At 34.1% G+C, this 9,877-nt stretch overlaps 2 protein-coding genes across 4 annotated transcripts; one reads left to right on the top strand and one right to left on the bottom strand.

The window, feature by feature from the left end:
- Nucleotides 1–2,506: 2,506 nt before the first annotated feature.
- Nucleotides 2,507–8,627, top strand: LOC111887377 (probable ethanolamine kinase). 3 transcript variants are annotated; one of them, XM_023883545.3, is made up of 12 exons: nucleotides 2,509–2,696; nucleotides 3,256–3,347; nucleotides 3,514–3,620; nucleotides 3,734–3,839; nucleotides 3,952–4,074; nucleotides 4,161–4,252; nucleotides 4,335–4,419; nucleotides 4,945–5,050; nucleotides 5,122–5,188; nucleotides 5,303–5,395; nucleotides 5,498–5,622; nucleotides 5,718–6,236. In XM_023883545.3, exons 1-12 carry the CDS (start codon nucleotides 2,590–2,592, stop codon nucleotides 5,737–5,739), a joined length of 1,125 nt encoding a protein of 374 aa, XP_023739313.1. In that variant the 5' UTR covers nucleotides 2,509–2,589; the 3' UTR covers nucleotides 5,740–6,236. The 3 variants fall into 3 exon arrangements, with proteins under 3 accessions (XP_052623056.1, XP_023739311.1, XP_023739313.1); XM_052767096.1 differs by lacking the exon at nucleotides 5,718–6,236 and adding an exon at nucleotides 6,337–8,627 and having other exon boundaries at nucleotides 2,507–2,696; nucleotides 5,122–5,395; XM_023883543.3 differs by having other exon boundaries at nucleotides 2,507–2,696; nucleotides 5,122–5,395; nucleotides 5,718–6,240.
- LOC111887376 (F-box/kelch-repeat protein At1g55270) lies at nucleotides 6,628–8,286 on the bottom strand. The gene is made up of 2 exons (XM_023883542.3): nucleotides 8,173–8,286; nucleotides 6,628–8,030 (listed from the first exon to the last, which is right to left on the bottom strand). The coding sequence occupies exons 1-2, from the start codon at nucleotides 8,197–8,199 to the stop codon at nucleotides 6,780–6,782; spliced, it is 1,278 nt and encodes a 425-aa protein (XP_023739310.1). The 5' UTR covers nucleotides 8,200–8,286; the 3' UTR covers nucleotides 6,628–6,779.
- Nucleotides 8,628–9,877: the final 1,250 nt, after the last annotated feature.

Below are 9,877 nucleotides of genomic sequence, written 5' to 3'. Positions count from 1 at the left end.
CTTTTATGAGTTTTGGGTAACAAGTTCAATTTATATGTGTTTTTTCTCAACTTTATATACCAAAAAGTGACAAAGAATTCGATGGTTTATACAGATGGAAAAACGACATTAATTCGCTTTATACTTCAAGAAATCATAAGATTTGAAGGCAATGAATGTTTTATATCAGAACCAATAGACACACAAGGAAACCGACAAATTATATTGTCGATTAGTTGCGAATAATAAATCTAATTATTATTAATATGATTATCAAGTTTCGTCCAAAACAATATCAGTCCTTATCGATTATGTCTAATTTTAAGAAAGGTTGAAGAAGAGTGTCCTGTTATTGGACGAAAGTAAACGCAAGACAATAAGGTAAAATTGTTAAACTGACCTGTTAACGGCTGATCTTGAACGTGGAATAACTGTACGGATCAGACTTTTGTCTTTAAAGGTTTTTACTTCGCTTTTATCGGCTGAAGCAACAGAGTAAACCTCATAATTTAATGCAGATTTACCGAGTTTCCAACAACAATGGAAAATGATAAACACAAAGTGAATACTCAGAAAGGTGGAAGAAATCGCCAAGAGAGGGAGAGAGCTTCGAATTTTGTATGTGGAATACGGCTCCATCGGAGCTACATTTATAGGTGTCGAAACCCTAAAAGGCAGTAAAAGGTCCTTCATAGGCCGGCCCCTAGAAGCCCTGGGGCGACGCCTTGCTCTCCAAGCAAGCCGTCTTCTGAGCCTTCCAGATTAGTCAAACTAAATTGACCCGAACTCACCAAAAATAAAAGCTCTTCAACTCCCAACAACCGATGCGTCGTGCGCCTAAATGACACACTCACGACATCGGCTAATGCTAGGTTAGGCTAGGCGCACGTGTGGGCTTTGCCCATTACTTTGATCCACAAAAGCCTTTGAATGTCCATCAAGGGAAAAACGTTATAAACCCCCTAAATGTTTCTCCTCCACCAATACGTGATAGAGGAAACTTGCCAACTTGCAAAACTAACTTAATAATTTTCAACAATGAAACCGAAGGGCAGTTTAAGAAACATGGGTTACAAATTGTTAGTGGGTTAAGTAGAGAATTAAGTAATGTCAAGAAAGCAGCAGGAATGGATTATGATGTTTTAAGTGGGAATCATGCAAAGCTTGAAATTTGTGCTTCATAAAATTTGATTACCAGATCATGAGAAGAAAAACATGGACAATGTCTCCCTACCAAAACTTATTCAAACTCCTACCAACGTCGTGTGGTATTTCTACTAATACAATTTAAAGTATAATAATATTTCAACCATCACAGTTTCATAATCTTAAAGATGAACTTTTCATTAATAGTTTAAAATTAAAACACTTATATGATACTGAACTCACTATATTAGAAAAATTAAAGAAAAGTTACTAACATTACTAACAATTCCTCCATGATTAAATGTTATAACTATATTGAGTCATCAATTTTTATTCCAATCTCTCAATTTGCACTCAAATTTGAGTTATCTCTCTCCATAAGCTTTATCACTAAAATAAATATTGTATATAATAGAAGTTGGGCCATCTTAGATCTAATCTTTTCATATTTGACAAGTTTGGTCCCTTTACTCTCTAATTTTTGACTTTGATATAAGTATATCCAATTAACATTTATAACTTAATCATGCTAACTGTAACCCTAAAATATTAATATCGTAATAATTTAGGTCCAAATTATAGTTAATCAAGTTAAGTAAAAGTTATACCTTAATTTCTTTAATTGAAAAGATTGACCCCGACTATCTAATTTTTCATTTAACTTAAGATAACATTCCATAGCTATTTTAAGTTTTTAACCATATATATTGAAATTCTTACAAATTACGTCCAAAACTTAAATTTACTTATATTAGTTTCATTCTTTAATTTCCATCTTAGAGTTTTAACTTCACCTGTCACCTAAAAGTTAATTAAACAATAATTAAATTGCTTTTAAATTTTCTAAATTTGAAATCTTAAATCAATTATGTTTACTTAAGTTAATTGTTTTATTTAATTTAATTTCTCAAAAACTAATTATCTCATAAGGAATTTTAATCAAGGGTTAAATTTATAGCCCCAAATTATAGATGTACAAAAAAACTCATTTCAGAAAATGAGCTTAGGATTCAAGTTTTTTCTTAGTTCATAAAACATGTTGGTGAAAATCTTGTAAACTAGAAGTTTGATCATATAGAAAACATAACTTGAAAAACTTTTGTAAAATTGGTCAAAAGTTTCATAAAATATTTCTTATTAGTAAATGTTATGTATCAGCAAAAAACAAGAGGATTTGAGAAGAGCTTTTCATAACAAGTTAAATTAAATACTTGATCTTTTTTAATAAAGATTAGAAAGATTAGACAACTCCATTTTGTTATTTAAGTTATCATCCCTTTGCTATTTTTGAGATAAATACTTTTAACCCTTGCTAAGATCAAGGAACATGCGTAAAACACTCCCAATTTTTATTAGTATTTTTTACTTATTTTAATATCTACTTAGCGTTTCCATTTAAAATAGTTCACAACTTCACATCACATACAAAATCAAAGAAGATTCGCAGCGAACGTTTTGAACGCCATGGATGTCTCCGGTGAAGCTCGGAATAACAGCAACCTCCAGATTCCGTATTCTTCTCTTACCGTTGACCACACCCTTCCTGTTCCGGATATGAAACCTAGTCTCGTGTATGCTCTTTTCGCTCTTTCAAATCTCCCTGTTCTTTTGGTTGATCTATGTAACATGATTTGAGATTAGTTTGCTCATGAAACGGATGAATTAAATCATTAAATCTTCTTCCTTTTTTTTGGATTAATAAGATGGATTCATTTAGTCGTATGACTGAATGATTTCTCCGGATTGAGTTAATTGAAAACCTACGTTTCAAATTCGCAGAACTACTTAATATGGTTTTATTACTACAAGGAGTATACTGGATCTGATGCTCGTTCCTAATTCTATTCTATCATTCTTACAGTAGTCGTTTGTCAATTTAGTTGTAAAATTTTTCTCACTTTTCAATGTTGAAATGAATCAGTGGAAACAAAATTATCTCGATTCATCCCATGCCTCCTTAAGTCGACTAAATTGACACTTTAATGTCTAACCATTGCTTGCTAAATGTGTAGATCATTTGTTGTTTGGTTATTTGTTTTCATGAAAAAAGTTGTTGTTTCTACTTCTTAATATGATTTCTTGAAATCATGTTGATCAACTTCCATGTGTTTCATGATTTGATGATGACAGAAAGCTTTGTAAGGACCTGTTCAAAAAATGGTCAAATTTGGATGAATCACATTTCTCTGCCCAAAGAGTAGCTGGTGGCATCACAAATCTCTGTAGGTATCTTTTATTTATTTGTTTTTGTTATTGATTTTTGCATCGCCTACACTTCAACCAATCAAAAAACTACATTTTTTTGTTATAGCTCAAAGACTAAAAGATAAAGACACATCAGTTTTTGTATTCTTTTTATATCATAGCCTCTGGAATTTGCTATTGTAGTGCTCAAAGTATCAGTAGAGGAACAAGATGGGAATATTGTGCATGTAACAGTTAGACTCTATGGTCCAAACACAGAGTATGTCATTGATAGGGAAAGAGAACTAAAGGTTAGAAAGAAAGATAATACATATCTTTTTGCTTGTGAATAATTTGTTATATTATTGATTATAGCTGATGATATGTTTGTTTCCACTTTGTATTTTGTTATCCTTTTGTATAGGCCATTCATTATCTCTCAGCTGCAGGATTTGGCGCCAAGTTACTAGGGGTATTTGGGAATGGAATGGTGCAATCTTTTATACATGCAAGAACATTAGAACCATTAGGTAAGTAACAAATTTGATAAAAAAAAAAGAAAATGAAACATTGTTGTATTAATTAGTTAAAAGATGGAAAATTGTTAGATTTGATATTCAATGTGATTGTTATGTTCTACAGACTTGAGAAAGCCAAAATTAGCAGCTGAAATTGCAAAGCAACTTAAAAGGTTTCATCAAGTAGACATTCCAGGATCTAAGGAACCTCAGCTTTGGATTGACATCTCCAAATTTTTTGAAAGAGGTGATTTTTTAATTTTGACTTTTTAATTTAACCCTTTTGAGTTATATAAAAACAAATGATGAAAGTTTAAGTTCTGTTGATGGCAGCATCCAGTCTTACTTTTGATGATCATGAGAAGCAAAAGAGATACAGTACAATTTCATTTAAGGAAGTCCATACAGAAATTATCAAACTCAAGGTAATTTTTTTTATAAATAAAATAGGGTAGTTAATTAAGCTTCTTGAAAATTTGAAAGAAACATAGTTTATTTATGAGACAGGAATTGACAGGTCATCTTAATGCTCCTGTTGTGTTTTCTCATAATGACTTGCTTTCTGGAAATCTGATGCTGAATGAAGACGAAGGTATCTTTCTACCCAAATATTTTTTACTTTTTAAACTTATTAATTTAAATCACAACATAAACTCAACCAGACAAATTTGATGATGAGGGCATTCACGTCTTTTTCACAAACAAAATATCGAGAGCGAGTCCTTGCCCATCTTGTTCCACCTTTTTGGACGGGACGAACATAATTCAATTTTTATCTCACTGACATCAATCTCAGTCTCAATCAAATGCATGACAAACACAGTACAAAACTGTCTTGTGTTATGTAACAAGCGGGGCCCAAGGCCCCGCTTGTTACACAGGACAATACAACACAAAACAAGTTGTACTGTGTTTGACATGCACTGGATTGTGACAGAGACCGGTGTCAGTGAGATAAAAATTGAATTATTTTTGTCCCGTCCAAAAAGGTGGAACAAGATGGACAAAGACTCGCTCTCGATATTTCGTTTGTGAAAAAGACGTGAATACCCTTATTTATATATATGATATATATCTAATGTGTGTTTTTTTTTTTTGATATGTGGTATTGGAGCAGAGAAACTGTACATAATAGATTTTGAATATGGATCGTATAGTTACAGAGGGTTTGACATTGGGAACCACTTCAATGAATATGCGGGCTATGATTGTGACTACACTTTGTAAGCTTGTTTTTACGAAAGCTTTAAATTTATGAATTTATTTAACATTTGTTATGATGATGATGATGTAGGTACCCAAATAAGGATGAACAATATCATTTCTTCAGGCATTACTTGCAATCCGAAAGAGCTGATAAGGTAACCATGCAAACTATATATGATAACCCCAGACACAGTATCATCTGTCATTGTCATTGTCACTGTCACTGTCACTGTCATTGTCACTGTCACTGTCACTGTATATGTATACAGGTGTCAGAGAAGGATTTGGAGGCGCTTTATGTTGAAACCAGCTGTTACATGTTGGCTTCACATTTGTACTGGGCTCTATGGGCTCTCATCCAGGTATACATATAGACATTTTTTTTTTTTTTTTTTTTTTTTAATATTTTGAAGAAAGAATGTGGGAATTCATTTTGTTGATGGGTTGATTTTATTGAAAAACAGGCAAAAATGTCGCCTATTGATTTCGATTATCTTGGTTATTTCTTTCTGAGATATAATGAATATAAAAAGCAGAAAGACACGTGCCTTTCTCTGGGTAGGTCTTACCTTTCTGAATCCAAGACTAGGTAAATTTCAGAATTTTTTTTTTTTTTTTTTTTTTTTTTTTTTTTTTTGATGATGATGATGATGTTGTAATTTGTGTTTACTTGGATGAGTTAAGAGGAAGGAGTGAGGACAATTGATTGTTTTAGAAGAACAGAGAAAGCTGGTGGACATTTGTAATTTATTATAGTTTTATTTTTCAAAATAGCTTTTTTAATTCTATTTTTTTTAAACTTGTACTTTCAAGCACAGGTTTTTTTTTAACTCTATTTTTTTTTTCCGAAGCTAAAAGCTCCTAATTTTTTTCATAAACTCGTTAACATCCCTATAATCTAAATGAAGCATTTTGGTTTGCATTTTATAAAACCGCTTGAACTAATAAACTACCTTAATTTCATAACAAATTATAGCATGAAAAATTCGAAAAACATTCAAACGTGATATAAAGACTATATCCAACAAACACATCTTAATTAAAAACATCAACGAAATTAGTATCTAACATTTTTTTTTAAAGTTAAGAGTGTTAGACTATCAGTTTTCCAAGATATTTACGGACTCACACCTCTCATTAGATGCAAATCTAACATCAACTATCCAATTTTGAAATTGCCTCGCAACCTAACTAGCAACCTAACTAATTAATGTATCAAAAGTCATTATATTATTTTGGTATGCCATTTTTTTTACCTAACGTAGTGTGAATAAACTTAACTGCATATTTTATTATTTTATAGTTGAACAACCCAAATGAAGCTTTTCCAATTAGTTTCTCATCTACAACTTTTATTGCATGGAGCACAACCCATTATGTATATTTATATTTAGTTTGATAATTGTAACCTTTGATGACAAGGCTGTTTCTCTGTTTTTCCCATAGTTACAATTTTATTCCATACCAAATCCAATGCATATCAAATACATTAAAACATAGTTAAATAGAGTAGTAACATTGTGATGTCTTGAGTCTTGTGTATCCAATGTAAGTCAAATATTGAGTAACATTGTTCTATCTTAGACAATCTTGATGAGCAAAAGAGGAAATATACTCCAAAATTTCGGTTAAAAAAAATAAAAGCATTCAAGTGTGTATAATATATATAAGTTCTTGCACCCCAAAAAAAACATCTAAAACAACCTAAAAAACCATCATATAACCGCCATTGTTGACCTTCAAACCTCACGCTTGAAGAACCTGACAATGAACAATATGACTCTTCAGGCGGTTCCTTCCGGCAAGACTAGACCACAGATTCGACACCAAAGTCTTAAACTGCCCTTTTCCGGCGAGTGTCTCCCACAAATGCTCAGCCTCCGCCGCCCCTCCTCCACCATCAACATCCACCAAAGATATACTCATATTATTCCTTATAATACAAAGTTTCCCATTAAGCGGCACCAACGCCGCCGCCTCTAAACCCTTGGAATTCCCCATATGCATTTTGCTATCGATATGTTTACTCCATGAATCCGTTTCCTCATCATAAACCCTAACTTTACACCCATCTTTACACCCCAAAGCATAAAGCTTCCCCTTCAAACAAGTGCTAGGGTTCCGCCACCCTGCCACCATTCCGTCGTGAACATGTCTCCACACGTTGGTTTCCGGTTCATACATCTCCGATACCACCCGTTGGTGTGACCCAAGCCCCTTCAAGAACCACCTCCCGCCGTACACCACCCCGATGAAAGGAACCATCGCGGTGCTCATGTCCGCCACAAAACACCACCGGTTCTTGCTCGGATCATAAACCTCGACTGACCTTAACGACCGGTGGACACCTTCGTTTTCGCCGCCGGCGACGTATAAACAGTTGTTTATTACACAAGACCCGAAAAAATGTCGACGCCGGAGCATATCGGGAGCTCGATGCCATTTATTAGTCCGGGCACTGTAATACACCACTCGTCTCATCGACCCTTTGATCGGATCCTTTCCGCCGAATAAATAAAGGTGGCATCCGCTCAAAACGCCGCAACCAAAACCTTCGGCTTCGGAGTATTCTTTGGGGACAGGTGGCAGCGGTTGCCAGAGGTGGTTCATGGGGTCGAATCCATGCCATGTCATCTTCCGATCTTTGTCTCTTTTCATTACGTAAACCCATTCTTCGGCGATTTCGAGGTTTTTCCGGAGAGAGTAGAAGAAGTTTCCGGCGAGAAGACGGTACCATCTTTTGCAGACTAGGCGGAGCTTGCGGTGGTCGATTCTTGGGACGCGGATTAAACAGGCGATGGCGAGGTCGTCGGGCAGTCCGGGCAGGAGTGGGGATTGGTTGCGGGTTCTGTCGCGTGGTGGTTTTTGTCTGGTTGGGTGGATTGATGATTTGATGTCCGGCTGGAGACATAGCTTTGAACCGGGGACGAATCTTTTTGCTCCGGCGACGGTTTTCAGGCCGACGTCTACTCTACATAAACAAGCTGTTGTATCCACCTGTGAAAAACATGTTGAGCATTCTACATTGATTTTTTTTATTTAATCTTTAATTAATGAAAGATTATAGAAAAAGATCAAGAATTTATATTTTTAATTTGTAATTAATGAATGATTATAGAAAAAAAGATGAAGAGTTTACCAAAGGAGGCTGAATCCCTCTTTCCATTCTTGAAATTCCGGCGACTATATCAAGATTTCATGATTCATCATCGTCTCCAATGGTAAGCTTCAAAAGAAAGTATCGATCCTACCACATTTTCAGATGAACCCAGATTCAAGATTCGGTTTTTTTGAAGATTTTAGTTAATTTCAAGAACATTTACCTAAATCGTTTGCGCTGATAACATAGATTGGACCCTGTTGAGATTAGGGTTCCTTCAAATTAAAGATTCAAATCGAGATTATGATTCAAGAAGCGAAGCACCCACAATTTGAATTTGAAACCCGATTGAAGATAAAGAAAAGAGCAATACATTCAAAAGGCATAAACTTTTAAAAACAGTCAACAAAGTTGATAAAAAAGCATCAACTCAAACTCAGATCTCCACATACAAAATCGAAAACCCAGAAATTGTAGAGAGAAAAAATTGAAACCCCATGAAGCAAAACCTAAGAAAACTTTGAAGAAACTCAAAGAACGATAATTTTGACCTAAAACCCCCCAAAATGCAAGACAGCAAGAAATGGTGGAAAAAAGAAAAGCAAAATGGAGACTCCTTTTTACTGTTTTCTCACCATTAAAGTCCTGAGTGGAGAAGAGGGCCCATAGGAGAGAACTTGAATACAAGCAGAAGAGTGTTGTGTTCTAGATGAACCCAAAAAGAGTGCGTCAAAAACAAACCTAAACCATTATGCGAAAGAGATAGATTTGTGAGTGTGCATATGGAAGAAGAAGATGATGATGATAGTAATGGTAATGGTGGCCTCTCAAATTAACTTAAAATAAAGGGAATCAGTCAGCATTTGTTAGAAAGTTGCAGCCTTGTTTTGGTGTTTTTCATTTAGTGTTTAGTATAGAGAGAGATTTGTAGGGTTGTGTTGGAGAGAGAGAGAGAGAGAGAGAGAGAGAGAGAGAGAGAGAGAGAGAGAGAGAGAGAGGAGTGTTTTTTAAGCTTATTTTACTCTATTTTTTAATGTATTGGAAGTACAAAGTGTGAATAAATGTTTTTTACATTAGTTTAGTAACTTTTAATACCGTTCAAGCATTTTATGTCAAAAAGCTAAGTTATGATTTTATAATGGGAAAATAATTTATGAGGATAATTAATTTTAGTTTTTATTTATTTTTAGTTATTTTTATATATTATTTACTATTTAACTTGTCTTGTCTATCTTGTTTAAAAAATATCATTATAACATATTCTTTAAGGTTTCTAGTGATTGTCTTCGCCGACAACTCCGATTACTTTCTCCGACGAGTTTCTGGTCAAACCTAAATATCTCAGCAAGTTCTTGGCCAACATTGAGAATTTCTTGAACATTACCAAATCAGATGTGTGTTAGAATACATACAAGAAATCCAGAACATATACAACAAATCTAGAACACATTCAGTTTTAGGTTTCTCGCACACAAATCGATTTCCATGATTATTACCTTTGTATCATGGAGACATGAAGAGGTTCCCATTGGTTTTCGATTTTTCACATATAAATCGATTTCCAGAACATCCCTTATAAACGAAATCAGGAAACTCATTTGGATTTAGGGTTCAAATTTCCAATTATTGTTTGATTATGATTTAGGGTTTTGTTGGATGATGGACACAATGAAGATCAACATAGTTTATGGGTTTGTTAGATGATGAACATGATGAAGATGCTCAACATATTTGGGTTTCTTAG

Source organism: Lactuca sativa, chromosome 8, assembly GCF_002870075.4.
Source record: "Lactuca sativa cultivar Salinas chromosome 8, Lsat_Salinas_v11, whole genome shotgun sequence".
NCBI lineage: Eukaryota > Viridiplantae > Streptophyta > Magnoliopsida > Asterales > Asteraceae > Lactuca > Lactuca sativa.
This window is presented reverse-complemented; position numbering and strand designations above follow the sequence as displayed.

Excerpts from the sequence above, each read along its gene's own strand:
- LOC111887377 (XM_023883543.3), top strand. The coding sequence starts at position 2,590 with ATGGATGTCTCCGGTGAAGCTCGGAATAACAGCAACCTCCAGATTCCG. Across the intron at positions 5,051-5,121 it reads TATGATTGTGACTACACTTT|GTACCCAAATAAGGATGAAC; the intron begins GTAAGCTTGTTT and ends ATGATGATGTAG. Across the intron at positions 5,396-5,497 it reads CTCTATGGGCTCTCATCCAG|GCAAAAATGTCGCCTATTGA; the intron begins GTATACATATAG and ends ATTGAAAAACAG.
- LOC111887376 (XM_023883542.3), bottom strand. The coding sequence starts at position 8,199 with ATGGAAAGAGGGATTCAGCCTCCTTTG. Across the intron at positions 8,031-8,172 it reads GAGGGATTCAGCCTCCTTTG|GTGGATACAACAGCTTGTTT; the intron begins GTAAACTCTTCA and ends TGTTTTTCACAG.